General features: G+C 32.2%; 2 protein-coding genes across 2 annotated transcripts; both read left to right on the forward strand.

The window, feature by feature from the left end:
- The first annotated feature begins 4705 nt into the window (after positions 1–4705).
- On the forward strand, positions 4706–7594 carry LOC144564225 (ubiquitin-conjugating enzyme E2 variant 1D). The gene is made up of 4 exons (XM_078313799.1): positions 4706–4871; positions 5476–5615; positions 6287–6412; positions 7189–7594. The coding sequence occupies exons 1-4, from the start codon at positions 4835–4837 to the stop codon at positions 7327–7329; spliced, it is 444 nt and encodes a 147-aa protein (XP_078169925.1). The 5' UTR covers positions 4706–4834; the 3' UTR covers positions 7330–7594.
- Positions 7595–9855: 2261 nt separating this feature from the next.
- On the forward strand, positions 9856–15266 carry HDA6 (histone deacetylase 6). Its single transcript, XM_078313800.1, has 7 exons — positions 9856–10219; positions 11123–11265; positions 11787–12012; positions 12327–12767; positions 13701–13843; positions 14340–14430; positions 15010–15266. Exons 1-7 carry the CDS (start codon positions 10004–10006, stop codon positions 15100–15102), a joined length of 1353 nt encoding a protein of 450 aa, XP_078169926.1. The 5' UTR covers positions 9856–10003; the 3' UTR covers positions 15103–15266.
- Positions 15267–15335: the final 69 nt, after the last annotated feature.

Here is a 15335-nt window from a genome sequence, read left to right on the forward strand (position 1 = left end):
TTTCTAATGCTACATGGTCTTCTACGATAAGTATACTAAACCAAACTATATGCTTCTATTTTTATTTGTGATTTATTCTATCATTCTATATCGAGAAATATTCAAATACTAATTCTTCATTTTGATTACTCTTTTTATAGTAATTATTTATAAAATTATTATCATTCATTTCAATTGAAAGCTGATTTTGATTATTATTATTATATTTATAAAATGTTTAAATATGTATATTGACTTTATTTACCTTATAAAATTAATTGCTATTTGTCTATTACAATATGTAATACCATGAAGTATAAACTATTAAATAATGTTACTTTTTAGATTTTTTCCTTCTTATTTGCGTAATTGATAAAAAGTATAGACTTAGATTAGTTGTCATTTAGTTGTTACATCAATTCTCTAATATTGATTATGTTGATAATTAGTATAAATATATAATATAAAGTTTGAAAAGGGAAAATCGCTATGTGTGATAGCTTCCGCTATAGCTACGCTATTCGCAATAGCTTTTTTTTTTGTCTCCCCGCTATGCCGCTATAATCGCTATTTAGAACCTTGATTTGGAGTTATCAAATACAAAAGTATTCACCATATTTTGATTTTGAAATCAGATCTTGACTACTTTATAAAAGGAAAACGTTGAAACAAATTATATAATTGAAATTGAATAAATACAAAAGAATGCTAAGGAAACTCAGATTATAATATCTTATAAGAAACTAAACTTGCAGAATCTTTTATTAAGGAATACTACTTCACAAATTTTGTACAATTTAAGAATGATATTTATACCAATAATATATAATTATCTTAGCCTAATCTATTCAATTTACATGCAACAATATAATATTTAATTACCTTGATGCAAAAAATTTAACACAAATGAGGGGGATTTGAGGTCTCCTCGGTAGTTATGAAGAAAAAAGTAAGAGATGTCAGATGTGACAGAGATAGGGATCTAATTAAGTTGTGGTGCGGTTTGAGTAAAACAAAGAAATGATCAGTGTTTAAATAGAATGAGAGTTTATCAGGGATATGTATATAGACATCGAAATTTTAATTAGAGGGACGCTTGATTTGAACCGGAGTGGAGACGGTTATCAAAAGGTTAGTTATTTTGATAAAGAGTGAAATATGGGCTGCTGGAATTTAATTGGACTGAGGCCTCTTTTAGTCTAGAAATCAATTTCATTTATATTATAGCCTATTAATTAAGTTAATTAAAACTGAAATATAAATTAGATCGTGTCTCACGTCAATTCTCTCAATTTACGTGGCGTTACCTTGACATATATTGATTTGGCTTCTTCTATGGAATGAAAAACTAAAATACTTCATCCATTTCTAAATAATATTTTTATTGAATTTCTAGAAATAAAAAGTTATGTGCGTATGAAATGGTTTCAGTAATAAAGTTGAATACTACCGGAGAATATGCAACTTCAAGCATCATTATAAATCTACAATAAATTAAAAATTACAGCTACTTTTTCAAGTATAATTAATTAAGCAAGCATTAAAAAAAAGATTTGGTTGTGCTAACTGCTAATTAAGAAACGAGGGATGTTATGGTTATGATACCACAAGTTTATTGTATATTTGTATCCCTAAATGTCATAATTTTTATTGTTGGATTTATATTTCAAAATTTTCAATCCAAATGTCCGATTCAAAAATTTGATTTTGTTTGTTTTCAAGAGATGCATCCATGTAACACTTTATTATTTTCAAACCTTATTTTATACCAAGTCAGTAACAAAAAATGGACCTTTTCTATTAGACCCCCCGTTAATTTTTTTATACCAATGCAATTGATATTAACAAAGAAAATCCTCATAATTAATTAATTAAGCTAACAATGCCACAACACCAACTTGTCAATGTGATTGATTTGAGGCAATTTGTTGATTTTACAAGAGAAAGCTCCACAAATTTGAAAAGGTCTTTGAACAGAGAGGAGGTGCTTAAACAGCTAATTTTGATCAGTTTAACAAGTATTTTCAAATATCAGGGAATGCCTATTTTTTTTATAGAGATAGAGAGGAAAAATAATTTAAAAAATAATCAAATTAAACTATGGTGCAGATATGTAAAGTTAGCGTGCATTGCTTTGTAAAATTTTTGAGTGAGACATAATTCTGTAATTATTTTGAATGCTAAATATATTTTTATAATTTTTTTCAGAAAAAAAACATAGAAATAGAATCATATTTTGAAGAATTTTTTTACAGATAGGCAAAAATTTATAATTTCTGAAGCTTTAAATATACTTTTATATATTTTTTAAAAATACATACATTGAAGTAAAATTTCAAATTTTACCATCCACAAGTAGCACAATTTTTTTTTTAACTATTGACGAAGAATTGTTGTTGAATAATCTTGAGCTCATTTGCGTTAACTTTTTATAATCCTTCAAGGGTTTATTTACTTGATTTTGAATTTGCTTAAAAATGACTAAAAATAAATTGTGAAATAAATGCTGAGATCGTCAAATTAATAGTTGTTTAGAATAACAATCCCAAAAACTACATTTATTTTGAAATATTATAAAAAAATTAGCTGTATAAATTGCTGCAATGCATACAACACACTACACATTGCTATTATTTTTAATTATAACGATGACAATAATAATGACAATTATAATGATAGTAAGAAAAACAAAGAGAGTAATAATAATAATAAATATCGATAATAATACAAATAAGGGTTAAAGCATCTACATCCCAATAATTCAAATGATTTTTTAAATAACTGTTAACTACTTTTTAAAAATTGAGGTCTCTAAAGTTTCTAAAGTTGACATTCTTGAAATTTATTTTAGAGTTTCTATTAAGCTATGTCAGCAATAAATTAAAAATGAGAAATAATTTGAGCTAATAATTTAGTCAGCGTAGAATTTATAAATAGTTTTTTAATAAGAAACTTTCCTGCATAGTTTCTAAATAAGAAACTCTCTCACATTCTTGAAACTGGATTATAAACTGCTACATCAGATTAGAAACTCTCATAATACTAGGGATGTTGATGCTCTCCATGCTTGCTAAATGATTGGCTCAAATTATTTCTCCTTTTTAATTTATTGCTAACATGTTTTAATAGAAACTCTAAAATTAATTTCAGAGATGTGATAGTTAGAAACTCGAGAGATCTTAATTTCTAAAAAGTGGTTAACAATTATTTAGAAACTCATTTGAATTTTTGAGATATTGATGCTCTAATAATGATGATGGTTTAAATTTAAAATATGAATCCGCAAGAGCATAATTTAAAAGTAATTTAGTTTATTTATTAAGATGATGTAAAATATGTCGAGTAGAATTATGGTGGTTTTAAATTTATCAAAGTCTTTGATGAGCTTAACTCCAAGACCTATCAGAATGACTTTGAAGTTTAAATAACGAATTTAAACTGTTTAAGCTCATCTACTTTGAATTAGTATAAAATCTAGAGGTTAAAAAATAATGAAAAGTAAACGCATGAAAAATTAACTTACAAACCTTCTTGTTTTTACTACTTTACTTTATACTAAATCAAGTCAAAAATTTATAAATTTGACATGTAAATACATCAATCGTGAAATGGATCAGTTTCAGTAGTTTATATTCATTATTTAAAGTCATTCAGATAGATTTTGAAGTTAAACTAAAAAAAAAAACTTTTTTAGCTAGTTCTACACTCCTACAGTCCTACTCATTATTTAAAAATACTAATACTAATGATTATTTTAATATAAATTATGAATCTAGCAAGAAAATAATTAAAAAGTTATTTATTTATTTATTGACACGACGAAAATTATGCCTTCTTAATTTTTAAACTCAAGTTATTTATCTCCTCTTATAAATAAATAAGTGATAAATTGGTAACTTATACTTTTCCCACCTACACTCCAACTAAAGAAAAAGTTTGCTTTATCTCCATTCAGGAAAACTGGAGATCATCTGACGTTATTTTCTGATTAAAGAAAAAAAAATGGAGAAAACGAATTGGGCAAAAAGCCGGGTAAAGATTTTAACAGAGTGGTTTTGACTTCATGCAGCGTACAACACATTTGAAGCAATGTTTGATTCTATAGTCTGTACGCTGCATGAAGCAAAAACTATGCTGTTAAAATTTTCACCCCAAAAAGCCCCTAAATGATTGGTGCCACGACTGCTTGTAGAATGGTTAGTCCGAATCTCTGAAGTAAGTCAAATTTTGTGTTTTGATTTCAACCGTTCGATCAGAATATAGATGGTGCTAAAGCAAATAGGACGGTCTGGATGTAAACTCAAAATTTGAATTAACTCAGATGATAAGAACTGAAGAGAATCCATTTGTCATAAAAGAAAAAATGGAGAGAACGAATGGGGTAAAGCATTCAATTCCATAATCTCTGAGGTAACAGAATATTTCCTCTTAGATATGACCGTCTGATCAGAAGTCATCTCCTCAATATTCGTGTGAGCTCTGATAAGACGGTCCGTACTAAACATCAATATTCCGTTACCTTAGGTCATATGAATCATCACTGGCTAAATTATTGCATTGGGTGCCACGACTTCTCGAAGAGTTGCAAGTCAAGATTATCTGCGGTACCTCAAATTTTGCGTTAAGATCAGGACCAATCCGATCCGAGATGGAATGCACGGAGGCCTTTAATATTCGTGCAGATGCTAATCGGACGGTTTTAATATAAACTAAAAGTTTCTGTTACCTCAGATGATATGAATCACGACTGCTTGTAGAATCCATTTGCCATAAAACCTAGTGCGAGCGAGGCTGCGAGAAAGAAAGGGTAGAAACAAGAGAGAGATAAACGGAGATCGATCTTCGTTTAGGCACGATGACACATGGTAGCTCCGCCGGATCGGGAGTCGTCGGTGAGCGAATCGAAATCTCTGTTCTTTTATCTTTCGATCAATTGTTTCCCTGCTTAAACTAGGTTTTTCTTACCCGTTTTGAATCATATATACTAGATCATATGAAATTTCATCAATTGAATGAAGTTCTAGCGATTTGTTGACATTTTGATTTTCTGATTCAATTAGAAAGTTGAGATTTGTGTACTGGATCAAATCGACTTTGATCTAGCGATTTTGTGATTCAATTAGAAAGTTCAGGTGCTATCTTCTTTTTGTGAATAAGGGTTTGAATAAGACTTAATTGCTTCACAATCCTACTAAGTTCTACAATAACCAGGGGCGGGTTTACATTTGCTCTAAAAACCCTTTAAACTTGTGCATAAATTATAATATTAAAGATAAAATTGTTATATGTATGCTAAATTTGACCCCTATATATTATAATATTGCCTCCGCTTCTGACAATAACGGTAATAACTATTAATCATACTCAGAGATAAGTAATTACAAGCTGACATACAGAATCAAGGAACTGATGTTTACTGTATCAATTTTTTTATTTCTATTTGCAATTTCATACCGGTTTACAATTGAAAATAACAATGTAAAAATTTATGTGCAGTTCCAAGGAACTTTAGGCTGTTGGAAGAGTTAGAGAGAGGAGAGAAGGGAATAGGAGATGGCAGTGTCAGCTATGGAATGGATGATGCCGATGACATTTACATGAGGTCTTGGACCGGTACCATCATTGGGCCCCACAATGTAAGTTTCTCTGATTGCATAAATTCAATAGAGAATTTCATTTGTACCTGACAAATTTTAAAACATTGAGTGTAATTCATAATAAGCATGCATGGGGCACATCCTGATTTTTTTCTAGAAGAAATTGGGAGATAAAAAGAGTATTGGTGATGCATTTAGGATTAAATATCCCGACTTAATGATTTGGAAAATATATGCCTTTTCAATGATTTTTACTTTTTAACAAGATTCCACTCTTTTTACTCCACCTCTTTTCTTTTTTATACGAAGCTGTATTTGATTTGTTCATTTGATAAACAGTGGTAATTTAGATTATTTGTTCGTGCCACTACATATGTGATGTATTGAAAGCATCTATTTGTGTTAAATGCTTGTGTGTGTGTGTTTTTATCATATTTGAAGACGGTGCATGAGGGGAGGATATATCAGCTGAAAAAAAAAAATTCCCTTGAAATTAGGTGCACAAACATGTCCAGAAAATATAGCACGAAAGATAATAAGGATTTATTTAGCTGTTAGTCTGCTAAAACTATATTTGATTAGAGATAACAAGTGGAGATAAGTTATAATTTTTTACTTTTTGTGGCCATGTCTGGTTAAAAAGATGATTCTGTAGACTGTGCATGAGGCATCAGTTTGTTTTAAATGCTTTTTTTTTGTAAATTTTGTAGACGGTGCATGAGGGGAGGATATATACACTGAAGCTGTTCTGTGACAAGGATTATCCTGAGAAGCCGCCAACTGTTAGGTTTCACTCTCGTGTCAACATGACTTGTGTTAATCATGAAACTGGAGTGGTACGTACCCCTATCTCATTTTTACATTCCCTTTTACCATAGTTTTATAGCTAGTATTCTGGTATAAAATATACTGAAAACTTTTTGTTTTACCTTTGTAAAATGGTGCTTAGAAACAGGCATTGCCAAGGCATTTGTTTTTACTGGTACTTGTACAATACCAGTTGTACTCTATATAATTTTAAGAGGAGTGAGGCTATGGTACTATGCATAGCGCACATTGGTTAGTACTTTGGATCAATATTTCCATTTACAAAGTTCAAATAGTCAATCTGAACTGTTCAACACAATCTTGTATGAAAATGCACTTGCCGATTAAATTTTACATTTTTTAGATTTTTGTTTACTTTAATTTAGATTGTAGATCACTTGATTTGAAAATTCTGGACCATCTGAAGCCAGTGGTTTTCAACCTATCTAAATAAACAGTAAAAAGAGTTCCAAAATATGTGAAATTTGGTCTTCAAATACATTTTTATATTGAGATCATATTTAATGTTTCGGATTAACCGTTTGAACTTTGAATATAGAAATATGAGTCCATAGCATGGGTCAATTTGCCTCACTCTATAATTATTGCTTGTAATAATTTTTTTTTCAGTTCGCATGATTTAACTACTTTGAGAAATTACTGGTAGACCTGTAGAAAGCTGATTAATGCCTTTTATGTTATGTGTCTTTATTGCTCCAAGTAGCACTTTTTTTAGGCAACAGTGAATTAATTCAGATCCTTTAACATTAGAAATTTTTTCCTGATAAATAAGCAAAAATTGCAGGTTGACCCAAAGAAATTTGTGTTATTAGCAAACTGGCAGAGGGAGTACACAATGGAGGATATTTTGACTCAGCTCAAGAAAGAGATGGCTACCTCGCATAACCGAAAGTTAGTGCAACCTCCAGAAGGGACCCACTTTTAATAACTAGTATAAAAATATATTTGTCTGGCTAGATCTGTTCTAAAGCCTTTTCGGTGGACCCAGTTCTGAAAACTTTCTATATACTGGGTCAAATCTTGTCTGAGTGTTTTCTAGCATGTTTGAAAAGCAGTAGAACAGTTGGTACCAGTATCTTTTCTTGTTCTGGATTCGGGTTGGTGATATTGGTAGGTGTTGTCTGGTTTTGAATTCTGTGAATGTATAATTAGTACAACTTTGTCACTAATGAATGCGTGATTTTGTTGCATGCCTCTTTTTTCTTTTTTTTTTTTTTTTTTTTTTTTTTATATCTTTTTGAGTTTGGAAGTTTAAAATTTAAGTTCTTGATCTATGTTTCACATTTGAAGTTGTTTGGGCATGAAAATTTATATATGATTTGTGCTGGAATTAAATGTGATTAATTAGCTCAAGTCCTCTCTGCCATACAGCAATTGTGCAGCATGAATTCAGACCCCTTCTAGTTAATAGTCCATGTAGCATGTGGCATCAAAATTTACTTTTATCTAACGTGATATAATGTGATTAAATGTGATTAAAATGATAGAGGATATTTATATCACGTGAATAGTTATGTTATGTGGGGGTAGTGGTCACGTGACATGATTGATTATATTTAATTTTTATTTAAAATTTTTAAATTAGTTCATAGAAAATAATATGAAATCATTATAAAATAATTTATAATTAAGAAATAATGTTTAAAAATTGGTCCACTTAATGTGTTGTGGCGTTAGGAATGTAAAAAAGTCATACTGTGACTTGGCATGTTACAGCTCTAACATGACATGTGTGCTTGTTTACATAGTGTAACTTGTATATTGTGATTATTTATGTATTGTGATCCGTATACTGTGATTATTTACGTGTCATGACTCATGTACTGTGGTAATTTACAGCCCGTAACCATCTTTCATGATACAAAATATGGCCGAGCATTACCGCATGTGGTCAAAATAACATAAAATTGTGTCATTATATATCCAAAATAATAATTAAAATTTTAAACTATAGATATTTATTAATTTATACGTAAATTTCTTTTTAAAATACTGTTCTTTTAGTTTACAATTATTTACATCATTCCTTGCTTTTGTTTTCTTTTCCTGATTATTTCTTACTTAAATTAACTTCAGCTAAAAATAATAATAACTATATGTGATCAAACATAATATTTATACCGTGATTATTTTCATAATTTTAATCACAACACCGTTACGAACCGTAAAAAGTTGAGATAGTCACGACCATAGTGACAAATGAATTATTTGGGTTCGGTTCGGCGAGGTCAAAAATTTGTGATTGGAAAATAATTCAGAATTATCGAACTAGAGATCTGTCCTGCAATAGAGCAAAAAAAAAAAAAAACCCAAAAAAATATTATGGAAAAAATTCGGAAAAGTTCAGGAATAATTTGTAAAATTCGGAAAAAAAAAATCATAAAATTCACGAATTATTTGGGTTTAATTCAGTCAAAGCTTGATCAACTAAATAATTTGGTGTTCGATTCAGCTTCACTAAAAAAATGAATTATATGCGAATCTTGTCGCTATGTTCATTGCATAATACGTTACCCATGTCATAATGTGACTAGTCACGAGTTTACATGCTGAAATCAACGGACAATAATTTTCTTAGATATTGTATAGTCCATAAATTTACGGTCCATATTAACTTCTAACCGGACTTAACTCAATCTGATAACCATTTGCAGAGTTAGGGTGTGCTCCAGAACCTGTCGCGCAGAGGAAGGGGACGGGAGACGAAGGGAGGGTAACACGGCTCGTGTTACTCTGTCTACACCCCGAATGGGGGGGTACGAATTTCGGAAGCTTTCAACGTAGAGTTACCCCTGCAACAGTAGCGTTTTCCCTTCCTCTCCTCTCCGATTTCTTCGTTCTAGAGCGAGTAACCGTGGCAGGCAGCTCCGGTTTGCCTTCGTCTCCCCTTCCTTCCCTTTAATGAGGGGTTTACTCTCCGTTGTGGAGCACGCCCTTAAAAATATAGTACGGATCTAATAATTCTAAAAGATTCCCTTGACGGATATCGGAGAGGATCCTCTATCGTATTTGACTTGTACAACCATTGTAACAATATACGCCATAAATTCGTGAATAATTTATATTTTATTCTTTTTTTGATGTTTTCAAACTGAGCTTTGAATAAAACGTAAAAAAATGTATAATACATTTTATTAGCAAATAAAACGCGAATCACGAATTATTCGCGAGAAAATGAGAAAAAAACAAAATTTTTTTTTATTTCCTTGTTGTACCGAATTATTTCTGAATTATATTCTAATTATACCCGACTCACAATTTTTTTACCCCGCTGAACTGAACTCGAACTATTCGTTTGCCACCATGCTCCCAGCAAATCAAATGCTCAACGGTACCTATTTGAAATATAGGAGGATTTCGTTTCGAGATTCGTGCCGGATTAAAACGAACAACTCAGATCTCATTCTACTCGGTGCAGTATTGCACTAGATCTGAATTCCCTTTTTTCTCTCTCTTATCTCCAGTTAACTCACTCGCTCTTCTCTCCAGTTAAAAGAAAAGAAGGCGACTGTGTGAGCTCCAATTTCCCTCGCGAGCGAAAAAGACAAAACAAAAACCCCACAAAAGAAAGCGAAAAAGAAAAATAGTACAGCAGAGGCATGTCAGCGGGGCGAGTCTCGGAGCCACCATCTCCGGCGGGAGGTGCCTCGTTGCCATCTCCGGCGGCGCCAGATGGCAAAGTCCGGCGCGTGAGCTACTTCTACGAGCCGACGATCGGAGATTACTACTACGGCCAAGGGCATCCGATGAAACCCCACCGTATTAGAATGGCTCATTGTTTAGTCGTCCATTATCGTCTCCATCGTTTCATGGAGGTTCTCTCTTGCTTCTTTTGCATATCCACCCCTAACAAGTGGGTTAATTTCTATGCTTTACCTATGACAGTGGGTCCTACATGTAGAGTAAGTTAATCTGGCCATCTGGGTGTAGAGGCCCACTGTCATAGGCAAAGGTTGAGAGCCAACCTTTGATATAGAGAACTGATTGTGCTATTTGCTTCTATTTCTTAGAGAATTGACTGTGCGTAGTTCAAAGTTGTAGAGTCAACCTCTGATGTAGTGCAAACTTACAAACATACCCTGAATTTTTTTCTAATTTTAAGTCATATTTGCTCTCAGAAGCATGCCAGTTTACAAATTTTGCATTTGAAAGTTAAAGTTACAGAGCCAACATCTGATGTAGCCCCCCTTTTTATTTTTTTAATTTTACTTCATATTTGCCCCGAGAAGCATGCCAGTTTACAAATTTTGTGTTTTGAAATAGTATGTGCTTCTATTTCTTAGATAACTGTTGAATGTTAAAGTTGAAGAACCAACCTCTAATGTAGTGCAAACTTACAAACATACCCTAATTTTTTTTTCTAATTTTACTTCATATTTGCCCCTAGAAGCATGCCAGTTTACAAATTTTGTATTTCAAAATGTGCTATGTGCTTCTATTTCTTGGAGAACTAACTGTTCAACGTTGAAGTTGCAACCTCTGATGTAGTGCAAACTTACAGACAATCCCTGAATTTTTTTTCATATTTGCCCCTAGAAGCATGCCAGTTTACAAATATTGCTTTTGAAAATGTGCTATGTGCTTTTATTTCTTAGAAAACTGACTGTCCGAAGTTAAAGTTGCAGTCCTGCAGAGCCAGCCTCTGATGTAGTGCAAACTTATAAACATACCCTGAATTTTTTTTTCTAATTTTAGTAGTTATTTGATTCACAATATAGATAATTCGACCGTATCCAGCTGCACCTGAAGACTTGTTGCGGTTTCACCATCCTGATTATGTGTCCTTCCTCTCCGAAAGCCCACTGAACACATCCACGGGTCCCACTATTATTAACTCGAACGCCACGTCAGCTTTCAAAAGGTTATATTTCAAAAGTTCCTTATTCAATACTCAGACTCTTGTACTTGTTTGTCGTTTCCCATTCAAAGCAAAGTTCAATCATATCTAACTTCATTGTTTAAAATTAATCTTTAGAAAGGTTTAACTTCATTGTAAAAGATTACCTGCTTGTGTCTCTGACATGGAGTATTTCTTCTGTGCTATACATATTTTTACCAAAATAAAATGTGAAAGTCATGAATGGGTTGTACAGTGGTAGATGTGAAATAGCAATTTGTGTTGAGTATTATATCTAACTTGCATTGTTCAAAATTAATCTTAATTAATCTTTAGAAAGTTTGAATTTCAAATAATATTTTTCTTTTAGATTCTTTTAAAAGATTATTTGCTTGTATCTGACATGGAGTATCTGTGCTATGCATATCTTATACCAAAAGCAAAAATGAAAGTCATAAACTGAGTTTTGTGCAGAGTATTATTAAATCTTTGAAAATAATCTATTTTTATTTTATTCTAGAAGAAAAATGTTTTTGGTATGACAGGTTTAATGTAGGAGAAGATTGCCCTGTATTTGAGGGTCTTTTCGACTTTTGCAAGGCGTCAGCTGGTGGGTCCATAGGAGCAGCTGTGAAACTAAATAGAGGTGATTCTGACATTGCTATTAATTGGGCTGGTGGGCTCCACCATGCCAAGAAATGTGAGGCATCGGGATTTTGTTACGTCAATGATATTGTGTTAGGAATCCTTGAACTTCTCAAATTCCATCGGGTATGTAATTTATCATTTATACCCTTTTTCCATATATCTGCAAAAAAATGGACGAACTGTATAATTGCAAGAGCCTGTGTAGGTACTGTACTTATATTTGAAAAAGTATTTAAATGATATGTCATTTATGGAATTTTATTGCAATAAGAAGTGCTGTATACAATTTATATCAGTTCAAAAGACTTAACTTCTAATGTCTTACTAGTGGTAAGGACATTTTGAATTTAACAAAATATTCGAGAATTTTTACCAAAACTAATTTTTGTGCTAATCAGGTCATACTGTTTGGTATAATAGATTATGTTTTTGTGCAGCGTGTATTGTACGTAGACATAGATGTACACCATGGAGATGGCGTAGAGGAGGCCTTTTTCACGACAAATCGGGTCATGACCGTGTCCTTCCACAAATACGGTGATTTCTTTCCTGGTACCGGGCACATAAACGACATTGGTGTGGGCCAGGGCAAGCATTACGCCTTGAACGTACCGCTCAGTGACGGGATAGATGATGACAGCTTCAGGGGTTTGTTCAAGTCGATAATTTCTAAGGTCATGGAGGTGTACCAGCCCGAGGTCGTGGTGTTGCAATGTGGCGCTGACTCATTGGCCGGTGACAGATTGGGGTGCTTCAATTTGTCGGTTAGAGGCCATGCTGAATGTTTGAGGTACTTGAGGTCTTTTAATGTGCCACTAATGGTGCTTGGAGGTGGTGGTTATACTATAAGGAATGTCGCTAGATGCTGGTGTTATGAGGTATTTATTTTTATTTAGTTTATGTACTTTAGATTTGTGAGTTGGGCTATGGTGCTTCATGAATTGAGGGCCTTCTTTTACTTCATTTATTTGGTGAATTCAATTTTTTCATGTTTTAAGAAGATTCTGGACCATCCAAAAACGGTGATTTTCTACCTATCTAGAAGAACAGTAAAAAAAATTCTAAAAAATATAAAATTTGATCTCCATGCACATATTTATATGAAGATAGTGTTGAGCAGTTTGGAATGACTGTTTGATGTTGGGAAAGGAAGATAAGGGCGTGAAGTAAAAGAGGGCCCTTACTTCATGAAGCACTATAGTTATGTACTTTAGGTTTGTGATGTACTTTTCTTGTAACCCTAGGTTTATTCTTGTGCTTTAGGTTTGTGATGTACTTGTTCTTGTAACCCTAGGTTTGTTCTTGTACTTTAGGTTTGTGATGTACTTGTTCTTGTAACCGTAGGCTTGTTAGTGTACCGTCATGATTTATGACTTATTCAGGTTATATATTCACGTCCAATTGCTATACCACTATTTGTAATAACAGGTGCAATTTATTTATACATACCATGCTACTACATGCATGTATCAGTACACAACTAGTATATGTACTTGTATAGATGAGATTTATCATGTTTTATCAGGGGTACATGTGATATGTCTTGTTTGTGGTTACATGTAGGTAAATATTGCAGGGAGATATATAGGTTTCACAAGTCCTAAAGATATGCTGATTAATTTCTTGAACAAGTGAATCATATATCAGCCAAAAATAATATTTCCCATCATCTTAATATGCAGATTGTATATTTAATTCTATAATATGGATGCTGATATAGATTTCTGTTCACTTTTTCTTAATCATTAAAACCGCAGATTGTGGGTTACTCTGATTTCTTTTATTATGGTTTTTTTTTTTTTATATTTTAGACGGCAGTTGCAGTAGGAGTAGAGCCAGAGAATAGGTTGCCATACAATGAATACTATGAGTACTTTGGGCCTGATTATGCACTCCATATTAACCCTAGAAATGTCGAGAATCTCAACACAGAGAAAGATCTCGAGAGTATAAGGTACTTCATGTTTTCTCTTTCACTAATTTTGTCGAAACTTTATCTTGTTTTTCTTTTGGGAGGTGTCCTCGTTATTTCATTGTTAAAGGTAGAGATCAAGCTGTACTGTGGATTCATATATTCGTTTATAAAGTCCAAACAGTCGATTCGAATCGCTCAACATGATCTCTATATGAAAGTATACTCCGAGACCAAATTTTACATTTTTTAGTATTGTTTTTGCTAGTTTTTTAGATAGATAGAGAATCACTTTTTTTAGATGGCCCAGAATCTTTAGATCAGGTGATTTTCTATGTATTTAAAAAATTGTAAAAAAATTATAAAAATCATAGAATTTGGTCTAGAAATACATTTTCATATGAAATATCATGTTCAGCGGTTTGGATCGACAATTTGGGCTTTGAAAATGAAAAAATGAATCCATAGCACAGGCCAATCTACACATTGGCCTCACTAATGTTTTTTTAGTTTAATTGCTGATCCTTTTTAATAACAGGAACATGATTTTGGAGAACCTGTCAAGAATCGAGCATGCTCCAAGTGTACAATTTCATGCCACGCCACCTGAAGCGAAAGCTCCAAAAGAGGTTTCTTCTTCTATTGCAATTTAATTAAACTCTTCTTTAATTATGTTTTGCTTTGTTTTGTTGTCAACTTGATTTTCATTTAGAGGTGAATTTGCATCACATTGTGAGGCCCTCTCGATTTTTGATTGAGACTATGGGTACTATGCATAGCGCATATTGATCCATACTATGAATCAATATCTTCATTTTCAAATTCTAAATGATCGATCTGAACCTTTCATCATGACTACTATTTGAAAACGTATTTGTAGATTAAATTTTACATATTTTAGGATTGTTTTTACTATTTTTATAGATAAGTTAAAAATCACTAGATCTAATCATTCTAGATCATTCGAAAGTAGTGATTTTCTATGCATCTAAAAAAATAGTAAAAAGTTTCTAAAATATGTAAAATTTAGTCGGCAAGTACATTTTCATATGAAAATCATGTTGAACAGTTCAAATCGATCGTTTGGACTTTTAAAATGGATAAAAAGGGAAATGGATTCCATTCATTGTGTTACTCTCATTTTTGATATCATATGTTTTGTTAGTTCATCATTATATTGCTACACTTTGTAAAATTAAACATTATAGGAAGAAGAGGAGATGGATAAGAGGCCACCTCCAAGGCTATGGAATGGCGACGCCGCTTATGATTCTGATCCCGAAGAAGACAATAATATCTAGAAAAAAATAATATATTAATAGTTTTTTGGATTCAACTTAGCTTGTACGGATTTTGTATGAATGTTTGTACTGTTTTTTTAGAGAGAATATTGACTTGATTTGTACTAATTTGGATTTCTTCATTTTAGTGGGTTCTAATTGTAAAAAAAGGTTCTATTTGGCATCATGGCATGGCATAAGCATATTTGGCTTTTGCGTGCTTTTAGAAGCATTAACTTTTTTTTTTCATTTAT

Source organism: Carex rostrata, chromosome 13 (genome assembly GCF_964058835.1).
Source record: "Carex rostrata chromosome 13, lpCarRost1.2, whole genome shotgun sequence".
NCBI classification, from domain to species: domain Eukaryota; kingdom Viridiplantae; phylum Streptophyta; class Magnoliopsida; order Poales; family Cyperaceae; genus Carex; species Carex rostrata.

Coding starts and splice junctions, on each gene's coding strand:
- LOC144564225 (XM_078313799.1), top strand. CDS start 4,835: ATGACACATGGTAGCTCCGCCGGATCGGGAGTCGTCG. Junction 4,872..5,475: donor CGCCGGATCGGGAGTCGTCG/GTGAGCGAATCG, acceptor ATTTATGTGCAG/TTCCAAGGAACTTTAGGCTG. Junction 5,616..6,286: donor CCATCATTGGGCCCCACAAT/GTAAGTTTCTCT, acceptor TAAATTTTGTAG/ACGGTGCATGAGGGGAGGAT.
- HDA6 (XM_078313800.1), top strand. CDS start 10,004: ATGTCAGCGGGGCGAGTCTCGGAGCCACCATCTCCGGCGGGAGGTGCC. Junction 11,266..11,786: donor GCCACGTCAGCTTTCAAAAG/GTTATATTTCAA, acceptor TTGGTATGACAG/GTTTAATGTAGGAGAAGATT. Junction 13,844..14,339: donor AAAGATCTCGAGAGTATAAG/GTACTTCATGTT, acceptor TTTTAATAACAG/GAACATGATTTTGGAGAACC.